We start from the raw sequence: 26,109 nt of genomic DNA, 5'->3' as shown, positions 1-26,109 counted from the left end.
CAACATTTTATGAGGAATGTAATAGAAGTTGCTTCCTTTCTCATTCTAAGTTCTAGCATTTGTTTATTACAATATATATAAGAATGTCCTTACTTGAAGAATTAGAGAGCCTACGTATACCCTTTGGTGATGTTAGAAAAGCCACTAGAAACTTCACTACACGTATCGGCAAAGGTGGATATGGTTTGGTTTACAAAGGAGAACTCATACGCTCCGGTGAGCTTACCGTGGTAGCTGTTAAGAGACTAAAGGTTAACATTTCCGGTCAAGGGTCTAAGGAGTTTTTAACAGAGATTCAGTTGCTCACTCGTTATAAACACCGGAACCTCATCTCTCTTATTGGTTTTTGCAACCAAGGCAAAGAAAAAATCTTGATTTATGAGCATGCCGAACATGGAAGCCTAGACAAATACTTGACTACTGTAAAAAATAGGCGTATACTGACATGGAAGCGAAGACTTAATATTTGCGTCAATGCAGCCCGTGGTTTGAATTATCTTCATAACGAGATTGCAGTAAATGAAAGAGTTATCCATAGGGATATCAAAAGTGCAAATGTTTTGTTAGATCGAAATTGGAAAGCAATGATATCAGATCTTGGCCTTTCAAAATTAGGTCGTGCTAATGAGAACGACACTTTTCTCATTACTAATGCTTCTGGAACACATGGTTATTGTGATCCAGAATATATCAGTTCAGGGATTCTTACAAAAGAATCGGATGTCTATTCATTTGGTGTCGTTTTGTTTGAAGTCTTATGTGGGAGGTTGTGTGTTATAGATGTACACAATGAACACCGGTTTCTACCTCAATTAGCCCAAAGCTATTACAGAAAGGGTCAAATGAATGAGATTATGGATCAAGAATTGCAGAACCAGCTTGACTCGGATTCATTAAAGAAGTTTTCAAGGATTGCATATAAATGCATACGTAATACTCGTAAGCAACGACCCCCAATGCGTTGGGTCTTAGATAAACTTGAGGTATTTTTGAATTTGTTCTCTTGGGTGGGTATACAGTTGTACACTATACAACTAAAATGATATTACTATAGTCTTTTTTGGTTGAACTTCCATAAATATATATTTCTTTTTTGTTGGGACAGGAACTTGAAAAATCAGTGGATTTGCAAGTAAGTTCAAATTTGTCAAGAGATACCTTTGTGTTTATATATGCTAAATTGACTGCAATAAACATGTGCACTTTTCTGATAACGTTTTTCAGAACGATAGGAAAAGGAAACAACATTCTTCATCGAAACCAGCTAACTGTAAAAGCACGATGATGTATGGTGCAGAGGAAACTGGTGGGCTTGCTTCGTCAGTGAACCGGCTGGTAGGCCTGTTTCTTTCACCACATATAGTAGTAGAATTTTTTATTAGCAGTAGAGATTGTAATTTTGACCCATATGCTTATGATTGAAATTAATCATTTAATCGGATTATGTTTCATATCTAGTGTGTCATATAACATAATTTGAATGGGATGAACAGCTTACAAGTCACCAAAAATTGTATTTCTAATGCATGACAATATGACATAATGAACCATTATATTCAATAATGTATAACTGGTCCGTATATTTGACACATTAAGAAATCAAATAAATGAACAAAATAATAAAAAATATTTCAGTTCATCTCGACTCAATCAAATATAAAGAGTTTACCCTTTTTTACTGGAATCTTTCTGAGCCATTACTTATGGCACACTAGGTAACGTATCTGGGTGGCCAGGAAAAGGGTGTGAAAACGATCATGGAGATACCTTGATTAAGCCGCTTACATCTAAGTCAAAAACATGCCCTCCTTGAGTAACCTGAACAGAGAAAATCTCCTCCTCTTACCTGTTACTTGACCTGCCTAGCTTTCAACCATAAATAAATAGATCTGAGTTAAGTTTGTGATGATGAACCTTTTCCATGATCCTCAACCTTTTTCTTTGTAGTGCAGGATGACTTTAAGCACTTTGGAGATATCAGTGCCCTGAGACATAGTGGAATCTTTTCTGATAGAGATAGCCACAGAGAACAAGGTTGGATCTTCTAAGGGTACTTATTAATAAAGCGTTGTGTCTAAGTAAAAGGACCATTTCTGAGCTGTCTTAACTAAACACTACCCCACAGGTTTTTCTATCGGTGAGGTTGGACGGATACAGACAAGAAGTATGGTCACATGCTGCCATTTTTCTTCCGACGGGAAGTTGCTGGCTAGTGCGGGCCTTGACAAAAAGGTTAAGAGTTGGGAGTGGCAATTTCAAATCTTCTAACTGAAATTTGTTGATTTTAGCTTTCTTTTAATGCTAATGGGTCAAACGGGCGAGTTTAAAACTTGACTAGAGGGAAAACAGGTCAAATGGGTTGCATAAACTTTTCTAAAACATAATGCAGGAGATTTATGTGTGAGCTCTATAATGCTATATTGTATTTTTCCTTCTGCGAATTTCCATATATTTGTGTCCTGTGTTTTCTAGTTTTTTGTTGATCTATGACAACCATAATGCTATATGGCCTCTGTGTAATCTATCATATTTATGCATCAAGTCATTGCAATAATTAATTAATTGCTTTGTTCAGGCTGTTTTGTGGAACATGGATACCTTTGAAACTAAGAGCACCCCTGAAGAACATAAATATCTAGTTACTGATGTTCGCTTTCGGCCAAATTCAACTCAGCTGGCAACTGCATCCTTTGATAAGTCTGTACGGATATGGGATGCAACTAATGTAAGCTTTCGATCTTTTCTTGCAAGTTTTGTGTAATGTACATTGGACATGGTAGCTGCATGGTCTGATACGTTGGGTTCTAAAATGCATTACATTGTTATATTACATTGCAGCCAAGCTATTGTTTGCAGGCATATACTGGGCATACGGCACATGTTATGTCGCTAGATTTTCATCCCACGAAGGACGACCTTTTCTGTTTTTGTGATAACAACAATGAAATCCAGTATTGGAATCTTGACCCTTTCCAGTGCACTCGTATCTCTAAGGTTTGTCTGAAATTCCATATAGTTTCTCTTTTGTGTTTGTACTGGAGGTATTCTTTCAGGCCATGCTTAATCTCTAACAGTGAAAGTGGCTAAAATAAAAGATTAGCTTAAAAAGATAGTAGATGGGCCAAACTGGTAGAAAGTCACCCAAAGTGTACTAAATGCATAAAAACTCCCATGTCATTTTATTTAGAAAGTTAGATTATTATCGGTATATTTTAATCACCATTCTTATTGCGAGTGTAGCAAGGAGGGAGGGCACAAGTTCGATTCCAGCCAGTTACTGGAAATCTACTGGCGGCCGCATCTGACAAAATTGTCTCCATTTTTGATGTTATAAACGATAGGCAAATACATTCCTTTCAGGTATCTGGATGAAAACCACAGGAACTTTCATTGAATAAGTGTTTATGGCCGTATTTGTCATTACCTAATGAGTTCATTTACAATTTCTAAATCGTTACCCGTGGTTATCAGGCACATGCAGGTGTGGTAAACTACATGTGCTGGGACTTATACGGTGACTATCTAGCTTCTGTTAGCAAGGAATCTGTGAAAGTGTGGTCATTAGCTTCTGGGGAATGCATTCATGAGCTCGCTTCTAATGGAAACCAGTTCCACTCTTGTGTTTTCCATCCAAGCGATTCTACTCTTCTGGTTATTGGTGGCCATCGTGTAAGTTCAACTTTAATTTTGTAACTTCAAGCTTTCGAGTTGAGAAATTAATCAATCCTTTCAATATGGATCAGAGGTTATGTTGAATTGCCTTGCATACCTCCGGCTCTTAGATATGAACACCTAAACAAACATAATCACGAGTATGCGCAACGGAAGAAATCGAAACATATATGCAATCAAATTAAACATCTAAACAAACATAATCACGAGTATGCGCAACGGAAGAAATCGAAACATATATGCAATCAAATTAATTAACAAAGACTAGAATTGAGTCGTGTACCTTATGCAAGCTCCAATAAAAATAATAATAACAATATTATTATTAATGCTTAGGGTTTAAAGCAAAACCCTTCTACGATTGCACACTAGACACCCCGAATAACGTATGCTAGTACTCGATCACAAACCAAACAAACCTTTTGCTTGAACCTTAAACTTCAAAGTCGACACCCCTCTTAGAAGAAGGAATTTCGGCCACTTCAAAGCAAGGAAGAAAAAGGAGAGAATTTGCTTATGTGAAAAAGTATATGAAAAACCAAGAATTAAGCCTCTATTTATAGGGCTTAATTAGGGTTAACATATCTTGAAAAATAAGCAACATAAAAGCTTAAAAAAGCCTCTAAGTGCCGTCCCCCATAATGGACTTTAGGTCCAAGTTCATTTTTCGATTTTCACATTTTAATCCTCCTCTTTAATCAATTAAATATAACTAACCCTTTAATTATGTTTAATTAATCATTTCGTGATCAAACTAATCAATATATTACTTTAATATATCAATTAATATTATCGAGTTACCGTGTCATTTCGTATGACCCCGTAGGCTCAAATTATTCCCGGACATGCGATTTATAATAAAATGATCACACTCCAACAGCTCCCACTTGAGCATGTTATTATAAAGGCAATAACATTGGTTGGCGTCTAGCAACACTCCAATGCTCCCGGAAATATTTAAGAATAGATTCTTAAATTGTCAAGTTGAAATGATTTAGACTTTAATATCCCTTTGTTCAGATACCCTTGTTAATTATGAATATAGATCAATGTCATTTCATAATTTAATGATTATGTTTCTCATTTCTTCAATTAATTAAGATTACCAAATTAGTCAAGACAACTTCTTGAGTTCATTTGGGTGTGGCCACACAAACATCTTCAATTAATTAATGAGGGCGCCAAACGGTATCATACTTCAGTTGCAAATTGAAGGAACAAATCCTGTATTGACTACAAGTGTCTGGCCATGTCGTTTCTTAACATTTCTGAAAATAGCCCTTTATTACTGCCTTGTTCAGGACAGTTAGGAACTATATCAAGAAATGCAATCCACACATGCATAACTTACTTGTATCTCAAGTCAAAGGATAAATAAAGTAACCATTTCACGAATTTCATTTAATGACGCCGATCCATAAAATGTTAATTCGTTCTGTGGGGTAAGTCCAATATTCACCTTTTGAATATCATGTGAGTTTGGTATGATCCACCATCTTCAAAATATTCCCTTAAATATTTTCACCAATCTCTCACAATTGTCTTACTTTAATTATATTCCCATATAATTAATCAACAATAAACATTTAGAATATTCAACTAATATTCATGGATTTAAACATGCAAATATAGGACACAATTATTATAAAAATGAAACCACTTATACCACGTATAATAATTCATTTATTGAAAATAACAATTGTTTAACATCCCATTATCCAAATACCAATCACATATATACATGATATAACTTAGCAATATCTAAGACCTAAGCCTTCTGCATGTTTGTTGAGCTTTCCCTTTGACAATGCCTTTGTAAAAGGATCCGCCAAGTTATTATCTGTGTGAACTTTGAGTAAATTGATTTCACGTGATTCGATTTGCTCTCGAACATAGTGATATCTCCTTTGGTAATGTCTGGCACCTTTTTGAACCCCAGGTTCATTGGCAATGACAATTGCTCCAGAATTGTCACAGTACAGATCCATAGGTGTATTATTAGATGGCATCACATCAAGCCTAGAAATAAACTTTCTGATCCAGACAGCTTCCATTGCTGCATCCGAAGCAGCTATATACTCAGACTCTGTAGCAGACATAGCAACGGTAGATTGCTTCTTGCTTTTCCAATCTACTGCTCCTCCATTCAAAATGAAGACATACCCTGACTTTAAGCTCTTGATCTGGATTTCCTCCATACACCAAAAACAATTCTTTAGTAGCACGCATGTACTTAAGAATGTTTTTCACAGCAGTCCAATGATCCTCTCCGGGATTTTGCTGATATCGGCTTACTATATTTTGCGCGAACGCAACATCAGGTCTAGTGCATCTAACCGCATACATGATAGATCCCACCGCCGAAGCATAAGGGACTCTCTTCATACGCTCCACCTCTTCAGGTGTAGAAGCACCATTCTTGTTGGATAAATTAAGTCCTTCTTGCAGAGGCAAGTTCCCGCGCTTAGAATTTTCCATCTTGAATCTCTTCAAGATCTTATCTATATACGCACTTTGACTTAATCCGGTCAACCGTTTACTTCTATCTCTATAGATTTTGATTCCAAGTATGAATGCTGCTTCACCCAAGTCTTTCATAGCGAAACACTTTCCAAGAAAAGATTTAACGTCTTTCAACATTGGAATGTGATTTCCTATTATCAATATGTCATCGACATACAAGACAAGGAAAGTAACATTACTCCCACTAGCTTTGCGATATACACATGGCTCATCAGGATTCTGAACAAAATCAAACTTTTTGATCTCTTTATCAAACCTTTTATTCCAACTCCTTGATGCTTGCTTTAGTCCATAAATGGACCTTTGAAGCTTGCATACTTTGTTGGGATATATAGGATCGACAAAACCTTCTGGTTGTACCATATAGACTTCCTCGTCTAGAAAACTATTCAAGAAAGCGGTTTTGACATCTATTTGCCATATTTCAAAGTCATAGTAAGCAGATATGGCTAAGATAATCCTAATAGCTCTAATGTCCGCAACCGGAGAAAAGGTTTCCTCAAAATCAACTCCAAAGAGTTGAGTATAACCTTTCGCCACAAGACGAGCTTTATAGGTGTGTATATTTCCATCCATGTCGGTCTTCTTCTTGAAGATCCACTTGCACCCAACGATTCTACCATTTGGTGGAAGATCAACCAAGCTCCATACTTGATTGTCTTTCATGGATTTTATTTCCACATTCGCAGCTTCAAGCCATTTGTCAGATTCCAGATCTGATAATGCAGCACTGAAATTAGGAGGTTCATTCAAATCTCCTACTACGTGTTCTTCAGACTCAATCATAAGATTTAATCTATCACGAGCACGTATTGTCCTTAAGGACCTACGAAGTGGAATCGCTTCATCTTCAACTTGAAGTTCATCTTGAGATTCATCTCTTTGAACATTCCCCCCCCCCCAAGTTGAAGATTGCTAGTATCTTTAGAAGTTGACACATCTTCTTGATGCTCATCAAGTTCAACAATCCTCCCACTGTCTTCTTGAGATATGAGTTTCTCCTCAAAGAACTCAGCATATCGATGAACCTTGACAGTGTTTTCCGTAGGAAAGTAGAAGTAGTAGGGTATCCTACAAAGATGCACTTGACAGATCTAGGTGCAAGCTTGTCATGCGTATCTCGTTTCACGAGTGCCTCACATCCCCAGACCTTTAAGTAAGACAAATGAGGAACACTTCCATGCCACAATTCATGCGGTGTCTTTTCAACTTTCTTAGTTGGAACCATATTGAGAATGCGAACAGCAGTCTCAAGGGCATAATCCCAAAAAGAAAAAGGAAGAGTCGTATGATTCATCGTTGATCGAACCATTTCCAACAAGGTTCAATTCCTCCTCTCCGAAACACCATTGTGTTGAGGAGTATATGGAGGAGTAAGCTGTTGAACTATTCCACAAGCTTTAAGATAATCTTTAAACTCTTGACTTAGGTATTCACCACCTCGATCCGAACGAAGGATCTTGATGGTTTTACCGAGTTGATTCTCCACTTCACTTTTAAATTCCTTGAATGTTAGACTTCATGTTTATGCTTAATCAAGTAAACATAACCATAACGACTGAAATCATCCGTAAAAGTGACGAAATAGCTAGCACCTCTTCTTGACACATGTTTAAATGGGTCACATACATCCAAATGTATTAGTCCAAGTAGCTCTTTAGCCCTTTCCGGTTTATTTTAAAAAGGTTTCCTTGTCATTTTGCCAGAAACACAAGATACACATTTTTCAAATGATTCATCATTTGTTTGCAAGACACCATCCCTTTGAAGTCTTTCAATGCATTTCTTGCCAACATGAGCAAGTCAACAATGCCAAAGATAAGTCGAGTCCGAATTGGGCTTGACTCGTTTGCTAACATTATACATTGAATTATCCTTTGAATCACAACCACGCATATCAATTTCATAAATACCATCACAAGCAATAGCATCAAAATAATGAACATTATTTCGAGAAACTGAAATACCTATATCATTAAAGACATTAACGAATCCGTTGTTTTTCAACAAAAAAACTGAAATAACACCTCCAGTAATAGAAGGTGCATAATGACAATCGTTCAAAACAATTATTAAACCACTAGGTAAAACTAAATGATAATCTTCGATTTCTTCTACAGCTGCTGGTAGGCCATTTCCCACGAACAGTTGCAAAGATCCCGGTTTCAGTTTCTTTCCCCTTCTAAGCCCCTGTAATGAGTTACAGATATGAGTACCACACCCAGTGTCGTAAACCCATGAATTCCGCTTAGAAAATGAATATAATTCAATGGTGAAGAATATACCTGAAGTCCTGGACGTACCGAGCTGCTTCTTCTTCAACTCAGCAAGATACTTGGGACAATTCCGCTTCCAATGACCCACTTCATTGCAATGGTAACAAGGTATGTTCTTAGCGGGATGTTCCTTCTTCGCCGGAGGGGTCTTCTTAGGTTTAGGAGCAGCAGCAATTTGCTTTCCTTTACCTTCAGCCTTGCCCTTTCCCTTCGGTTGTTTGCCTTTTTGGACCTTTCCCCCTTTGATCATGAGAACATTGGGAGTAGCAGTTTTCTTTGGCAACTTCTTTTCAAACTCATTAGCCATGGCAAAAAGTTCCATAACGGTTTTATCCATGCTATGCATAGTATAATTGCATCCAAACTCTTCAAAATCCTTAGACAAGGACTTGAGAATCATACCAATTTGTACTGGCTTTGCATAAGCATAATTCAACCTATCCAACTGCTCAAAATATCCTTTCATCTTAAGGATATGAGCGCTCACCGGTGTTCCTTGTTCATGTCGCAAGTCATGAAGTACATCGATAAGATCGAATAACTCCACGCCAGCTTGCTTCTCGAACATAGACTTGAGTTTAGTAAGCATATCACATGGAAATGAATGCTCAAATTTCTTTTGTAGGTCAGCATTCATGCTTCCCAACATTAGACAAGCGACCTCATTATGTCTATCATATGCAGCAGCATAATCCACTAATGCTTCATTAGAAGCATTGGCAGCAGGAGCAACGGGTCTTGGCTCTTCAAGGACTTGGTATTTCCTCTCAGCTCTCAAAACGATCCTGAGCTGACGATACCAATCATTGAAATTTGGCCCAGAAAGCTTTTCCCTTTCCAACATCGACCTAAATGCCGATTGATGTATGTTTTGAGTGGTATTGTTTGTTGCCATCTACAAAACAGACAAAAGTTCAATTATCAGTATTCCGATAATTATCCTTAAGAAATGTGATTTTACCCTTGTTAAATTCATCTAACAAATTACTTTCACTAAGGCTAGGATCCAACTTGACATACAATCATTTCATCAGTTGATCTGCTAGAAATGACGGTATTCAAAAGGTAATCGAGAATTGATAATTGCATTCATGCAACTCCTAGAATTATGGGACTTACAATAACACTGTAAAGGGGTATTAAGTGTTTTGTAAACATGTTTTGTCCCATCTTATGCCACGAGTTAAGGTCTCACCTCTTAACTCGTTTTATGTTGCCCAATTAAGAACATGTAGATAGTCCACCGCTGTTTCACAACCAGTGGTAATCCACCTTGAAGAGATACAATTCACCTACGTCTCACGTAGAGCAAAAAGCACTGGCAAGTGTTCTTAGCAAAGTGGGTGGCATTGACTTAACTTTCAATGGGTAATACATTTGATGTGAATCAAAAGTTTATGTTTGAAGACTCATGCATAATCTTCGAAACATAATATTTAATAAAATCATTTGTATAGTCTTACAACACAAGAGAGCTCGGTAGCTCCATTTGAACGCACAAAGAAGCGCAAGGGCAAAGGTTTGCGATGAACGCAATTAAAAACCCGCCCTTTTAGAAGGCTAGCACACTCCGACTTATACCTCTCTTAGAGTTTGTTTAAATGGGTGAGCCGGTGTATCTCAAGGTTGCAAGACTCCAATTTTATTAATGAAATCTCCATTTCGATAGTTCTTAGTCAAGTTTATTTTCAAAACCAATTTTTGCATCACCTTTATACAACTTATAAACAATACAAAAATTAATAAACTTTACTAATTCCGAACTACTTAATCAAGTAACAAGTTAAGGTAGGCCACCTAAACATGGTCACTATGGTTCATGCATATGTTTAAACCCGGCTCCCCCTTCCGGAAAAGAGGACCACATGCATCAAGTTACCTTGATTGCGTAAGCCTTTAAACAAAATAACTAACAATTAGCACATAAACACATAAAACATGCTGACTGGAAATTTCCAGTAGCTTCACGACCAGTTTAAGCCTTTTTCTGGTCCGATTCAGCTTTCGACCAGAACTACAAAGTTGTAGCCCTATGAGTCTATAATCTACAGTCCGAATTTGGGCTTCTAACTCATTACCTATTAATAGATATGAATTATTTAGTAAACTGTCGCACATCAGGAAATTTTCACGAAAAATTCACATTGTCACATAATTATCTAATAATCAACCCTAATTATTGGATCATCATGCTTTGCAAAATATATCTCTATATATCCAGTAAAATCACAATAAATTTTGCATAAATTTCTTGTGATTTTACTATTATTTAACAACTTTAAATAATCAAGATACACATAATCATGCAATTCATCACATTAATCATGTCAATTCACAATTCAAAACTTGCTTGAGGGTTTCAATCTCTATTTAATGAGGTTGAAATTATAATTAAACAAAAACCTTAATTTTTATTTAATCAAGATCCAATTTAATTAATTAAAAATAAGAAAAACAACCTTTTAATTATTTAACAATTAATTAAAATCAACCAACCCTTAAACCCCCCTTCAAGTTTTGATCTTTGTAATTAATAGATCACATATGTGGCTCGTGATACCACTGTTAGAATATGAACACCTAAACAAACATAATCACGAGTATGAACAACGGAAGAAATCGAAACATATATGCAATCAAATTAATTAACAAAGACTAGAATTGAGTCGTGTACCTTATGCAAGCTCCAATAAAAATAATAATAACAAGATTATTATTAATGCTTAGGGTTTAAAGCAAAACCCCTCTACGATCGCACACTAGACACCCCGAATAACGTATGCTAGTACTCGATCACAAACCAAACAAACCTTTTGCTTGAACCTTAAACTTCAAAGTCGAAACCCCTCTTAGAAGAAGGAATTTCGGCCACTTCAAAGCAAGGAAGAAAAAGGAGAGAATTTGCTTATGTGAAAAAGTATATGAAAAACCAAGAATTAAGCCTCTATTTATAGGGCTTAATTAGGGTTAACATATCTTGGAAATAAGCAACATAAAGGCTTAAAAAAGCCTCTAAGTGCCGTCCCCCATTTCGATTTTCACATTTTAATCCTCCTCTTTAATCAATTAAATATAACTAACCCTTTAATTATGTTTAATTAATCATTTCGTGATCAAACTAATCAATATATTATTTTAATATATCAATTAATATTATCGAGTTACCGTGTCATTTCGTGTGACCCCGTAGGCTCAAATTATTTCCGGACATGCGATTTATAATAAAATAATCACACTCCAACACTAGCACACTCATTTATGTCATTTTTATAAGTATTGTACTATTTACAGTATTCTTTGTTATTCCGTATTTTAAAATTTTAGGTAACTTTGGGGGCGTTAGGTAATCACCAGCCTAAAATGCCTATTGGGCCGGCTCTGCCGACTATTGAGAATGATTTTGTTTACTTGGTTGACCAGTTATATATGAATCTGACCCAATTTTACCAAAGTTTTATTTGGCATTAGTTTTGTTTTGAAAAGGTTATGCCTTCTAAAAGAACTATTTGTTACTTTTAAGTTTTAACGCGTGATTAACCACATAATAAAATTTCTCCATTGTTGCTTTTACTTAATTTCTTAGTCATTGGAGTTGTGGAACATCAGCGAGAACAAACGCATGACAGTTCAAGCTCGTAAAACAGTAATAGCTGCTTTGGAACATTCGCATGTTACTGGAATGATTGCCTCTGCAAGTCACGACAGTTTTGTTAAGTTATGGAAATAAATAGATGTGCCCATTTGTCCAACTAAAGGGCGGGGTATACTGACTATATATACATGCCAAATGAAGGTGCTAAAATCGGATCATTATACAGTTATGTCTATGCATTATATAGCAGTCTCTATGTTTTATAACTGATTTTCCACTATCGATAGATGATAACCGAGTTAGGAGTAAAGTCAAGTGAAATATGTATATCTTTAGTTAACTGTTTTCTCTTTTCTGGTTTGTGATAAATTTTCATCTGGGTTCCCACTTTCCAGAGTCGTTAAATTAGTTCATGATGTTTCAATGTAGCTCTAATTTTGTGCATTTATCACCTTTGTGCAAGGTGAAAATTTCCCAATAGTCAAAAACAATACAAGTATAAAACAGTACAACACCATCACTTTGTTTTGGTCAAAGCAGACAAATGAATTGGTTTGCTCATTTTCTTCGAAATTTAAATGAAAACACTTTATGCAGGGTCAATTTATTATTTATGTACTTTTTTTATTTTATGTTTAATTTGAATAAGTGAATGGACACATACACATAAACAACAATATTTTCATGTCAATATTCGTTTTCGTTTGACTAAAACAAAAGAAGATTTATGTTCATATACGTTTGTTTGAAAAATAATACAAAATTACCTTAATTCTCGTCAAATGATTTATGATCATATAGATGAAAGTGTTCAGGAGGTCAAGTTTAAATATCCACAGGAGTTCATAAATAAGAAAAACACAGAAGTAAAAAATATGTTCAAATTGGAAAACAGAAGCAAATATTCAAGTCGAAGTCAGCATGACTTTAAAACTAACAGGAGTGTTTTTCTTAGAATTAAAATATATACATAAATATCAAAACTAAATGATTATACTAATAATAACCCTCAATTTAAATGGTTGAAATGAGATATCTAGTAACTTCAAAAATAAAAAAAAGTCTGAGCTTAACTGTTTAAGTCCTATAATGGGTTTCCTTATGTTGGTGACATGGTGTGAAGATAATCGGTAGCTTGTCAATAATCCAAATTTTCTTTCACAAAAGGGGTTTCCACACGATATGAAGATAATAGTGACCCGTTAATTATCCAGATTTATTTTAGAGAAAAAAAAATGATAAATACTAATTATAGCATGTTTGTTGTGGAAATACCTTTTGACCCCATTAAGATTGTGACTTGTCTTGTTTGAGCATTTTTAAATAATTGACTACTTGCTCTAGTTAGAGAATACTGAATATAATAAACATTTGTGTATACTATATATGCTGTCACATTCAATCATGGCCACTCAAACGATGATCTATAAATTTGATTTCAACTCTGCCTGCCAATCCACGCAACTCTTCATAAACATTTGTTTTTTTTTTTTCGACAGCTATGATTATTTTAAAATGCTTTGGCAAAGCAATAAAAAGAGTAGTACAATTACAAACTGGAAGATGGACTCATAACCCATAACGGCCATGAGTGACTAAACTTACTATCACGATTAGAAATCAAACAATATGATGTAGAAACAATAGACTAAAACACTTTGAAGCATGTAACGTCGTTAGCCTTATAAACAACTTGATTTCTATATTTCCAAAGCGACCACCACCATACAAAACAAGTAGCTTCCAAAATCCTTTTGAATCTAGAAGAAAGCTGAGAAGACTCGATCCACTCTAACATCAATTTTGGGCTAGAAATAGGCACATCTAGGTGAAACCAACTAACACATAATTGTGCAAGCTCAATAGAGAACTTACAAAGTGAGAATAGATGATCGGCAGATTCCAAATTGTGCTGACTTATTGGGCAAGAAATATCTTCAATATCTAAACCTTTCTTACTTAGATTTAGCCGTGTCGAGAGTTGGTCTCGTAAAAGGCGTCACTTAAAGATATTGACTTTCTCAGGCACCAACGAATTCCACCTAGTCTTAATTGGCCCACAAGGCAACAGAGCACGTTCAAGACAAAGACGGAATTGGCGAACATAAAAATAAGACTGACCAGAAACATTCCAAAACCCACGAGTCCTCTCTATCAACAAGAATGACCTGTTGGCGTAACGAATTTAACTCCTCTAGTTGGGAAGATTCAGACCCTCCCCGGATTAGTCTGCGCCATGACCATGCCCACACACCGTTCGACCATCTATTATTAACATACACCAGTTTGTTTGTCTCCAAAGCAAATAGTGGAGGAAATCTAATAGCAAGAGCTTCATTCCCAACCCAAACATCTTTCCATAAAAGGGTAGAACCCCCATCGCCAATGCGTCTAATAATGGGGTGTAGGGGAACATAAGATAGATCACGGACCTCTCTAAAAGTTGAGCAAATCCCATAAACCACGTGTTTTGCAAGAGAATTGCATTAAACTTTCTTGGTCGTGGATTGTCAATATAACTTTCACCCATAATTGGTTCATATTAGAAAGTGCTCTCCACCTCCATTTATAAATAAGTGCCAAATTGAGAGCATCAAGGCTCCCAATTCCCAAACCTCCAACCTCTTTTGATGCTAGAGTAACCTTCCATTTAACCCACGCCATCTTATTGCAAGAATCTGTAGAACCCCAAAAAAATTTGGCTCTTAAAGCTTCAAGAGTGTTGTTTACTTTCTTAGGGAGCTTAAACATTGAAAGACAATAAATCCCAAGAGATCCTAAAATAGAAGAAAATTAAAGTGGATCTCCCTCCAATAGAAAGAAGTTTCGCATTCCAAGCGGAAGGTCTTTTCTTGAACTTTTGTACCATGCAATCCCAATTATTAATTCTTGACATAGAACAACCAATAAGAATACCAAGATAGGTAATAGGAAACGTACTAGCCTTGCATCCGAATCTATTAGCCCACAAGACCAATTCAGCATTTTGCACCCCAATACCATAAATAGAAGACTTGTGAAAGTTGATCTTTAGACCCGAAATCAAATAGAAAAACTTGAAGGCATACTTGATGTTTTCGAAGTTAGAAGAAGACGAATCACCAAGTAAAATCATGTCATCGGCATACATCAAATGCGAGATAGAGAGCTGATTAATATGGGCACCACGGAATCTTCCCGAGCTCACAAGATTGTCAAATGCAACGTGAAGACCTTCCATTGCAAGGATAAACAAGAAGGGCGCCATTGAGTCACCTTGGCGAAGCCCCCTGTTTAACGAGAACTCTTTTGTTGGTCTCCCGTTCACAATAACTGAAGCTCTAGCCGATTTCAGATAAGAGGCGATCCAACCGATCCACCGATTACTAAATCCCATCCCTTTCATAATGCTGAACAAATAGTCCCATGAAATCGAATCATAGGCCTTCCCGAAATCAATTTTAAATTAGAGAAGATTCTTTTTGCGCTTGGAGAACCAACTAATGACCTCGCTTAAAATTAAAGGGCCATCAAAGATTTGACGACCTTTAATGAAAGCAGATTGTTCTGGGCTAACAATAGAAGGAATGACCTTTGCAAGTCTATTGGCAAGAATCTTGGCAATAATTTTATATTGCACACCGATGAGGCTAATCGCTCTGTAGTCGGTAACAAGAAGAGGATGATCAGTTTTAGGTAAGAAGGTAATAAAAGCAGAATTACAACCATCGGGAATGATGGAGGAGTCACAAAATTCAGAAACCACAGCAAAGATATCAACCTTTAATAGATCCCAATATCGTTTTATAAAACCAAACGTAAAACCATCGGGACCAGGTGATTTCACACTACCAAAATTCCACACTACCTGTTTGGTCTCTTCCAAAGTTATTCTCGCATCCAACAACTCGATGTCAGACGGGACCAATTGTTTTAACCTGTTAGGGGTGATATGAAAGCAAGGAGTATCCAACTTACTGAGCTTTTCCTGAAAATAATTAAAGAAGACATTTTTCACCTCTATTGGGTCTTCCACCCACATGCCATGATGTTTTATACCTGAGATTGCATTTGCTCGCCTTCTCCACTTCACTATATGGTGGAAAAATTTTGATGTCTCATCTCCCTCCATTGCCCATTTCAGTTTGGCCTTTTGCATCGAGTCTCAACTCAAACGAGAATCTATCTCCTTTATTTTAATACCAGCCATGTTACGAAGTTGGATTAGATCATTAGGCTCGTGATACAAAGCAATCTGCATTTCAAGAGAAGCAATTTGTTTTACATACGATTCCAGATTAAACAACACATCATTATTTTTTCTCCAGCTCCGAATATCAGATTTCACCACCTTCAGCTTGTTTTTAAAAAATATGGCAGCAGGCATGCCATCTAATCTCAAATGTGAAGACCAAGCATTTTTTACAACATCATGAAATCCAGGAATATCCAACCAAGAATTAAATAACTTAAACGGGGTGGGGCCAAAATCACAAACCTTTTGAGAACAAATAAGAGGGCGGTGATAAGAGATTAGCTCATCAAGGACTCTGACCACCAAGTTAGTAAACCGTTCACAGAAGCTAATCGAGAACAACATCCTGTCAAGTTTGATACCTTTCGACCCATTCTTAGCAATATGAGTAAACTGATTCCCACCCATAGGGAGTTCAACCAGGTTACTATTAGTAATAAAATCATTAAAGTAATCTGCGTTAGCCTGATCAAAAACAGACCCATAACGATCGCCTTCAACGCGGACAAAATTGAAATCACCAAATACACAATAATTTCCCGGATTATTTTGCATAAAATTATGGATGTAAAACCACAAAGCTACTTTATCTCTTTCCAATTCAGGGGCATACACGTTAATCATGAAGCAACAGTAGTCAGTTTCAACCCACAAACCCTCTACAATGACTACGTTCTACGTGCAAGTAACATGAATTTCTTTGAAACTTTCAGGATCCCATATAGAAATAATGCCACCAAAGTGTCCCGTCGATAAGGACTCGGTGTACTGAAAGTGGTAGTTGCCCCAAATGTTCCTTATACGTGATAAGTTAGATGAAGAAAGAAAAGTTTCCTGAACGCCCAAGAAATTAACTTTATGTTTGGAAAGTAAATGTCTAATATTTCTCCTTTTCCTCGGATTCCCGGTCCCGCACACATTTAATGACATTATATTCATTTAAAATCAATATCACGCAATCTAGCTTTGGTGAGTTCTGGAGAGACTACTGACCGAACTACCTTGAAACACATAAGGACTCCAATTTCATATATATTCTGTACTTCAGCTTCCTGAGTAGATATATCATTAGAATAAGCGTTCAATTGTCGCCCATGAGCATTTGAAAAAGACCCATTCGAACATACATTAAACACCCCATTTTGTTTAGCTATTTCTTCTCATCCAGGAGCAATTTCGGGACCAAATGTAGATGATATTGATTGATCAACAAAGTGAGCAGACTTAGTGACAGATTCCAACACAACATCATTAACCTTGAGACCATTCACAAATGAAGTCTCCTTCACCTGATGCAATGGCAAAGCAGACTCCAACAACACCTCTTTATCATTAGAAACCATCCCATCTGTGGCATTTTTAGAGGCTGCACTCTCATCAATTGTCTTTTGCACTTTAAAAGCATCATTAATTATTGTAACCTCTAGAGAAGTTCTAATATTGCCATCCGAGACCTCACCAAAACCACCATTACCAAGATTCGGCTCCTCCTGACTAGCAGCATCCGAATCCGAATAAGATTTCTCATCATCATCATCTCCCACAGAATCATCTTCTTAAAAAAATTGTCTGATTCTAAAGCAGAATCAGGAGATAAAAGAGTCGGTGCCCAATGCATTAACTCCTTTACAAGCACAGAATGTAGTGTACCGTTCACTTCAACCTCAACATATTCAAAAATAGTTAGAATATCTTTAAGCAGAGCACACACCCTTCCAACTGATGCCGGCATGTCTTTTTTGGTAGAGCAAAACATGCCCGTACCCCATAAACCTGCAAACTTCAAGAATGAAGAGGAAATACACGCCCCCAAAGGTAAACCCATAACCTCTATCCAAACCAGTCTTTCATCTAAAATGAAATTTCCATCCAACTTTTTAAATTCAGTGAAGCGATTACACATAGCTGGACACGCCATGAAATGTTTGCTAGCGCCTCTTCAGTTGGAAACGAAATATTAATCCACTTACCTCCGACAAATTGGCAAGGGATGTCCCTAAAACCTTCCAACACGCAAGCCTGTCTCACAAATGGTACGAGACTCACCTCTTTTGCCTTACCAAGAATTTCAAATGAGGTCTTAATAGAAGGGCTCGACACAAATTCTAAGACTAGTTTCTTGCTTACTACCTTGTGAGTAGGTTGAAGGCCACCCCTAGTAAGTGCATCCTTATAAGATGTCGTATTATTATGAGAACAAGCATCATCATTCTTGCCCTTAACATAAACGATATTCGACTTAGCCTGAAAACCATTAGATTTGGTGACTTGATTAACTTTGTTACTCTCTAATTTCTCATTCGATTTACTTATATCGGCAACAAGTGGTTTCTTCCAATCCAGATGGTAGGAAGGTTAGCAATAAGACTATCCACATCAGACACTTTGATAAAGCGAACAATACCAAAACGTTTGCCTGATTTTGTCAGGCGCTTTGAAACATAAACATCAACCACCGCCCCCCAATCGTCACATAATTTCCACAAGTCTAAGTGAGAAGTTTGATTCGGGAAATTAGAGATAAAAATAGAAGTGAAGATTTTTTTGACACTTACATAAGAAGAGTTATGGTAAATTCTTTGATGAGTCATAGTATGTTGGACGTTGAAAACCTCAGCCGGGCCCTTAAAGTTCGATGTTTGGGTCTGATCCAAACACCATCATCTTCCCGAGACTGATTTGTCGAGACCCTGGATGAAACCCTAGTCGCCATTTGAGAAATTAGAGTGCTTAATTAGCGTAATTTCGGAGAAGACGAAAAGAGTAGTGATACAGTTAAGGAAGAAGCAAAACAATCTTCACAAAAGCTGAATTCAGCAAACCCCCAAATTAACTTTTTAGGGTTCTTCAGAAAAAATAATTAAGTGAGTGTTAACTCAGAAGGGAATAGAAAAAGAAGTTGTTGAAATTAATAAGGTGTTAAGGTTGAAATGTTTATGGAAGAAATGAAGGGGTTAGGAAAAAAAGAAGAATTTCAGAAGTGGTAATGAATTTCCCATCGTGTTACACGAGATCACACAGTTTTTAACCCAATATCTAAATCCCCTTTAGCATTTAACTAGAAAATACTATCGCGTGGCATGACACATGACATGTATAATGCGAAATTGTCAAATAATTACACTTACCATTTAACGTTGTTATCAGATTTTGAAATCTTTTACACACTTGTCAATTTTCCATTTATCTTATTCTTAATCTTCTACAATATGATCGGAATACAAGTGAAACCGGACGACCTCAAAAGAGTTACATGTTACGGCTTTTGACCAGTTGACTACTGGTCAAAGTAAATTTTGTTGGAGACCGAGTTTCTTCCCGTTAAACATCATGACTAATAGGGCGCCATATGCCGATCGACATTCTAGGTCGAATCGAAATAAGAAAACTCAAGGTCGGAATAAAAATATTAGTGTTGTATTGAAATTGATATTTGTTTCCTTTATTTTGTTTGGAGAATATTTGTTTTCTTTATTTAAGTCCATTGAGTCGGTTTGTAAATTGGTATATATATATACCATCTTTTTATTATGAAATACAATTATTACAATACCAAAACTTATATGGCATCAGAGCCTGTCAGAAACCCCAAAATCAATTAAACAAATAAGCCAAATTCATTCACCATGGTGGACGACAAAACTAAAGACAAGAATGAGAAGAAACCTGAAGTAGAAACCATCGATGCCAAATTCACCGTATTACATTCATGCTATGGATTACCCAAAGCAGATGCATGTCAATGACGTGTTGACATATTCAAATTACGGTGATTGGGAACAACAGATGACTAACTTCTTATTCGCGAAGAATAAGATGGGATTCATTGATGGATCCATAAAGAAACCGATGAAAGAATCACATCAATACATGCCATGGATGCGGTGTGACGCCATGATAAAGGGATGGTTAACCACAGAGATGGAAAAGGATATCCGGGTCAGCGTGAAATACGCTAACACGGCTGAAGAGATGTGGAATGATTTGCACGAAAGATTTGGAAAAGAAAGCGCCCCGAGGGTTTACGAACTCAAACAATCTCTTAGCACTACTCACCAAAACGGTGCATCCGTTTCAGCCTATTACACGAAACTACGTGTTCTATGGGATGAAATTCAATCGGTTCTTCCTTACCCAAAGTGTTCCTGTGATGGTTGTAGTTATGAGATCGGAAAGAAGCTCGTCGAATTACAGGAGAAAGAACGGCTCTATGAGTTCTTGATGGGACTGGACAATGAGTTCTCGGTGATCAAAACTCAGATTTTGGCCATGAAACCCACACCAACTCTTAGAACAGTGTATCATCTTGTTGCAGAAGACGAGCAACAAAGATCTATCTCTGGGATCAAGCGATCTGTTGGAGAAATATAGCAGCTTTCCAAGCCTTTCTTCAAGGAAAACATGACAAGCCTACAAGTTCTAGCAAGAGTTTCAAGAGAAACAAGAAAGACGGAACCATGAACAAACTGGAGCATTGCACTGAGTGTGACAAATATGGGCACAACCGAGATGGTTGCTTTAGAAGGATTGGCTATCCTGATTGGTGGCCAGGAAAGGAACGAAAGGAAACAGGAAACCGAAGGCAGCATGCGTAGTGTAACACCCCAATTAAGGCGGAACGATGAGATGTACAGAAAGTCGAGTATTCAAAACAAAGGATTATAAATAACATTCACCATAGTTTTATTTAATAATAGAATTTACAAATGTACAAGCATGTGAACCAATTTTCAAGTACAAATGCGTCCACCGTACTTAAATATTAAGTTCACGAAAAAAATAACAAGCACATGAAGTAGTATACTACAATGATCAAGGCGGATTCCATTGCCCATCACAAGGTTTGATCTTTGACTCCAAAGTGCAATGCAAATAATCATTAAGCATATAAATCCTCAAAGCTTAAGCTTATTTCCTGAAAAGCATGAAGAAAAAGTGTCAACTACAAAAATGTAGTTGGTGAGTGCATAGGTTTTTAAGTAAATCTCGATGCCTAACCATTTTCAACACTTAAAAAACATGCTATTAGATATTAACATACCCAAACCATATGTCTGGCAGAATTCTCATCTCCAAATATCAAGTTTTCCAAATACCATAATGTCATTTCAAGACTTGGAAAAATCCATGGTAACTTACAAAGTTCTCATTTGTCAAATCATCACGAGAGAAAAAGTATATATATCGATTAATCATATATCATACCAAAATCATTCGGTTATCAATATTTCAATGTCACCAATTTCAATAACTTCCAAAATTCCATATAGGATCTAATACCCAAACCGTATGTTCAAAACATAATATCCATCCATGAATATCATAAATTTCCCATTTAGCCAAAGGCATAATTTGATGAGTAAATGCTTGAGCCACTACTAAGGCCCTTCCACTACTAAATTTCCGCATATTATATTCACTTATCCAAAATGGGTACTTCCCATCGATAGCTTTCTTGACCATATATCCATTATGTTCCTCCATCATATTTCAAGCCAAGACTATCCCTACGATAGGACTAATATACGTAAGTTCCATCTTAAGCCATCACTTAGAAATGCCACTTTTATTATGTTGTTATCAATTGTGGGATCCAAGTATATTGGTAACACTCGCATCGTTTTGGTTGTAGAGATTGATGGTGTAAAAGGTTACTTTCATTACATTCGTAGTTATAAGTTGTTAGATTTTCGGCAACTTGGCTTCATTTGTGATTTCACTTGATATATTAGGTTATCATATAGAAATGCCATATTAAGTTATGTTATCCTTATTCATCATTTGTTGTGTAACCGATTTTAGCGTGAATTAGCATTTGTGATATCAATATATAGCTTGGTTAACATAATTACTTATGCCTATCTCACTCAATTATCTTTGTTTTATTTTGATTACACTTATCTCATGAAATTCGTTTAAGTGTTATGGGCCATTATCATTTGGGCCAAAATGTGATGGGTTTTTAAGTGACTTGGGCTTAAATTAGTTATTGGGCTTAACTTTATTTGGGTTATGTGCTTAATGGGTTATATTGGTTATTGGACTTTATGGTTTGTTGGGCCAAGTGGGTCTACTGATTTATGGTTCTATGGGTTTAGTATTTGGGCCAGGTTAGCCCATTATGGTCTTTAGTGCACCTTTTAGCCCATTATACAAATGGTTAGTTTCCTTTCAAATTTTCTGTTTTTAATTTAGATTTTTATGAAATGTTGGCTACTGTTTTTGGGTCCAGCCGAATTATTTGGACCTTCATGATTTTTACACAGTGACTTATATGTATCTAGTATTGTTATGAATTTTTGGTGAATTTTTAGATGATGTTTGGTGTCCTTAAAAATTATCCAAACACAAACTATCCCGAATGGGCACTGCTTGCAACATCAAAAGTTTTATAAAAGTCATTGATGTTCTGATTGTTAGAAAAATCCCATGATTTTATTTTAAATTCAAGACACATTGAAATTAATTTCCACCAAGTATGACCTCCTGGAACCTTATGGATTAGGAGATAAAAATTGTTAAAGTTTATAAAATATTCAGACAAAATGACAGTTTGACCAGTTTCAATAGAAAAATCATATCTTTCGTTTGGTTCAGTATTTTTGAGTAATTCCAGTTGGTGTTTATTCTCAACTCGTTTCTCTATAACTTTTATTTTGAAAGTTTTGCTTGAAAATGCCCTCACATGCCCAGTTTTCCCGTTCAAAGACAGAAGATTAATTCTGTCAGACTGTTCTTGATTATATTAACTCACCAATAGGCTTTCTTGCTTAATTTACACTTAATTTCACCTCTAACATGTTTGATACTCCTTTTCCTATGATTTTAACACCAAATACACATCTATTCTTATCAAATTCAAAGTCATCGTTCATCCATCTCATATCCCAAATCAAAATAAACCTAAACTAATGCAAATCTTATCATGGATACACTAAATCCATTATTATCTCTTGCATTCATAATTATTTCTTCTAGATCAATCTTTTAATTATGCATGCATGTGAAGATTTATGTGTTTTTAGTGATAAAAATGAAAGATAAAGAGAGTGATAATCAAAAGATTACAAGTTATCAACCTTTGAAGACCAAAACAAGAAGATTAAGAGTGTTGTTGGGTCTTGTTCTTGATGGCTGCCAAGAGTTGTTTGTTGGCTGTAGCAAGTTTGAAAAGAAGGGAATATGAGCTACAAAATGAAGGAAAATATGAAGAACAAACAAAGGAACAAGTTGGGTACCCTTTGATGATCAAGAATCAAAAGAAAAGAAGTAGATTGAAGTTGTTTTGCCCCCTTTTTTGCTGCTGTCCGACCAGCCACTTTGGGGGCTGATTTCGTGTGCTAGATGGCCTCCAAATCACCTCCATGCTTGCTCCACACCTTGGATATATTGTTAATGTTGTTTTATGATTTATTCTTAAGATTTGGGGGTGTTTTTACCCCATATTTCTGCCGAAAAAGAGAGGAGAGGGGGAAGAAAGTTGAGAGCATTTTTTTTTATGTGTGTGTGAGAGTTGCGTTGGAGCATGAAGTGTTTGTGTGGGTTCCCTATCTTGAGCACGTGATGGAGGGGGGAGAAGTGTCCTTGGAGCTTGGTCATTGGCTAAGGGGAGTAGTGGACGCAATCCCATTGGGTAGGAAAAGATGGGTGGTGTTGCTTTGAAATTTGTTATGTATTTGGTGCATGAAGTATGTCTAGTTACACAATACATATAGAAGTGTGTATATGTATATATAAGTGTAAGAGATAAAGGAAGTTAGTTGAATTATGATTGGTGAATTGGTATGGGGAGGGAGAGATGGCTGAATTTTTTGTCCCTTTTTATAAACATTTTCTCTTTAAAAACTCTTATTAGGTACATGTATGTGTAGTAGTAATTTAAATGTAGGTAATTGTAATTAAGTACTAAATTATCTAGGTACATGTACTATGTGTGTGTGGTTTTACATGTATTGATTATGCACATTCATATATCTTGTAAACTTTTGGTTAGTTGGTTTGGATTAAATCACTTACAAATGTAATAGTGTGCGTGTATGTGCACAATACATGTTACATCTTTTAAATTCCATTGTACATTATTATTATTTGAGTTGTTGGATTATTTGGGATCTTTAATTATTGTTTAAGTTGTTATTTATTTGTTTGGATTGACTTGAATGGTTATAATATTGTTTATGGCATTTCTAGGGCATCTAGCTACATTTTGGCATTCTATTGAACTAGAGGGCAATTCTCACTATGTCTTAAATGTCTAAAAGGTCAATTCTCTTAATAAATCTCTAGGGATATATACCTAGATAAATATACGTAAGTTGTCCTAGTCGAAAATTGAGGGTTGTTACACGTAGAAACCCCTTCAAGTCCAATACCAGGAATTACAGAGGAACAATATCAACTTTTTCTGAAGCACTTCTCGGCTGGAGCTGAACAAGGAAAGCATGAAACACCACCAATTGCCAATATGGCAGGTATAAATGAACGAAGTCCTTAGTGGTCGATTCGGCAGCCACCGAACACATAACATATTAAGGAAATCTCCTTGAAAATGTTGTGACAAAAGCAAGTGAAACACCGGTAACCATCCCGAATGGTGATGCCATCTCGGTTCGAGGAAAGGGATGTGTAACTCTACCCGGTGGAACTGAAATAACCGGAGTTCTTCATGTCCTGACTTTCCATTACAATTTATTGTCTGTTAGAAGATTGACCAAAAATTTACGATGTTCATTAACATTTTTCCCGGATTTGTTTGTAATGCAGGGCTTGGAGTCTAGGAACTTGATTGGAGCGGGTAGATGTGATGATGATGGACTATATCGAATGGGGGAAGTTAAGCTAAGCAGAAAGATGATGATGACAACAACTGAAACGTGGCATAGACATTTAGGGCATGCATCTTGTGAAAAACTTTGTCATATTGATTTTCTTAATAAAGGTGAAGTTATTTCAAAGTATGATCAGTTTTGTGATTCATGTGCAAAGGCTAAACATACTAGACTGCCATTTCCTAACAGTTACATCAAAACTAAAAATTATTTTGATCTCATCCATTGTGACATATGGGGCAAATATAGAACCTATTCCACATGCCAAGCCAGTTACTTCTTAACGATTGTAGATGATTTTAGTAGGGCTACATAGGTCTATTTAATTAAACAGAAACATGAGGCTAGTAAATGCATAATCAGTTTTTGTAAACTGGTAAAAACTCAATTTGAAAAATCAATTAAGAAAATACGATGTGACAATGGCGGGGAGTTCACATCGAACAACATGTTAAGCTTCTACTCTCATCAGGGAATTATTTTGGAGACCACTTGCCCAAAGACATCCCAACAAAATGGGGTGGTTGAGCGAAAACACCGACACTTGCTCGAAACTACACGAGCACTTCGTTTTCAAGCTAATTTGCCTATTAAGTTGTGGGGAGAGTGTATCTTGATGGCTGCCTATATCATCAATATGCTGCCGTCCAAGGTCTTAAGAAATCGTTCTCCTTATGAGGTAGTTTTGGGCGAAAAACCTGATTACATTACAATGAAAGTATTTGGTTGCCTAAGTTATTATCGAAACACTAACATGATGGGCGACAAATTTGAGCCAAGGGGGAACCCAGGGGTGTTCATTGGGTATCCTCAAGGTACAAAGGGGTATAAATCATACGACATGGAAACCAGAAAAATAATTGTATCACGCGATGTCCGATTTGTCGAGAATAGTTTCCCATTCTCTTGCTCACAACTTGAGCATGAGGAAGAAGCTATTTTTAAATATCCACACAAACCCATTCAACAACCTCCCATCATGCA

General features: G+C 36.3%; 1 protein-coding gene and 1 long non-coding RNA gene across 2 annotated transcripts; one reads left to right on the top strand and one right to left on the bottom strand.

Annotated features, from left to right (window-relative positions):
- On the top strand, positions 1–25,441 carry LOC122583340 (CBL-interacting protein kinase 17-like). The gene is made up of 10 exons (XM_043755757.1): positions 1–983; positions 1,106–1,132; positions 1,225–1,335; positions 1,953–2,034; positions 2,126–2,232; positions 2,576–2,725; positions 2,839–2,994; positions 3,241–3,360; positions 3,472–3,669; positions 25,061–25,441. The coding sequence occupies exons 1-10, from the start codon at positions 84–86 to the stop codon at positions 25,439–25,441; spliced, it is 2,232 nt and encodes a 743-aa protein (XP_043611692.1). The 5' UTR covers positions 1–83.
- Positions 21,186–23,807, bottom strand: LOC122580841. The gene is made up of 3 exons (XR_006320894.1): positions 23,536–23,807; positions 23,377–23,452; positions 21,186–21,212 (listed from the first exon to the last, which is right to left on the bottom strand). It is a non-coding gene; the product is annotated as an uncharacterized LOC122580841 (long non-coding RNA).
- Positions 25,442–26,109: the final 668 nt, after the last annotated feature.

This window comes from Erigeron canadensis, chromosome 9 (genome assembly GCF_010389155.1).
Source record: "Erigeron canadensis isolate Cc75 chromosome 9, C_canadensis_v1, whole genome shotgun sequence".
Classification (NCBI taxonomy): domain Eukaryota; kingdom Viridiplantae; phylum Streptophyta; class Magnoliopsida; order Asterales; family Asteraceae; genus Erigeron; species Erigeron canadensis.
The sequence above is the reverse complement of the archived record's forward strand: the minus strand, read 5'-3'. Positions and strand labels throughout refer to the sequence as shown.

Bases quoted from the DNA above. Each gene is read 5' to 3' on its own strand.
- LOC122583340 (XM_043755757.1), top strand. From the start codon at position 84: ATGTCCTTACTTGAAGAATTAGAGAGCCTACGTATACCCTTTGGTGAT. The intron at 984-1,105 runs GTATTTTTGAAT...TTGTTGGGACAG, and splicing joins GGGTCTTAGATAAACTTGAG to GAACTTGAAAAATCAGTGGA. The intron at 2,726-2,838 runs GTAAGCTTTCGA...ATTACATTGCAG, and splicing joins GGATATGGGATGCAACTAAT to CCAAGCTATTGTTTGCAGGC.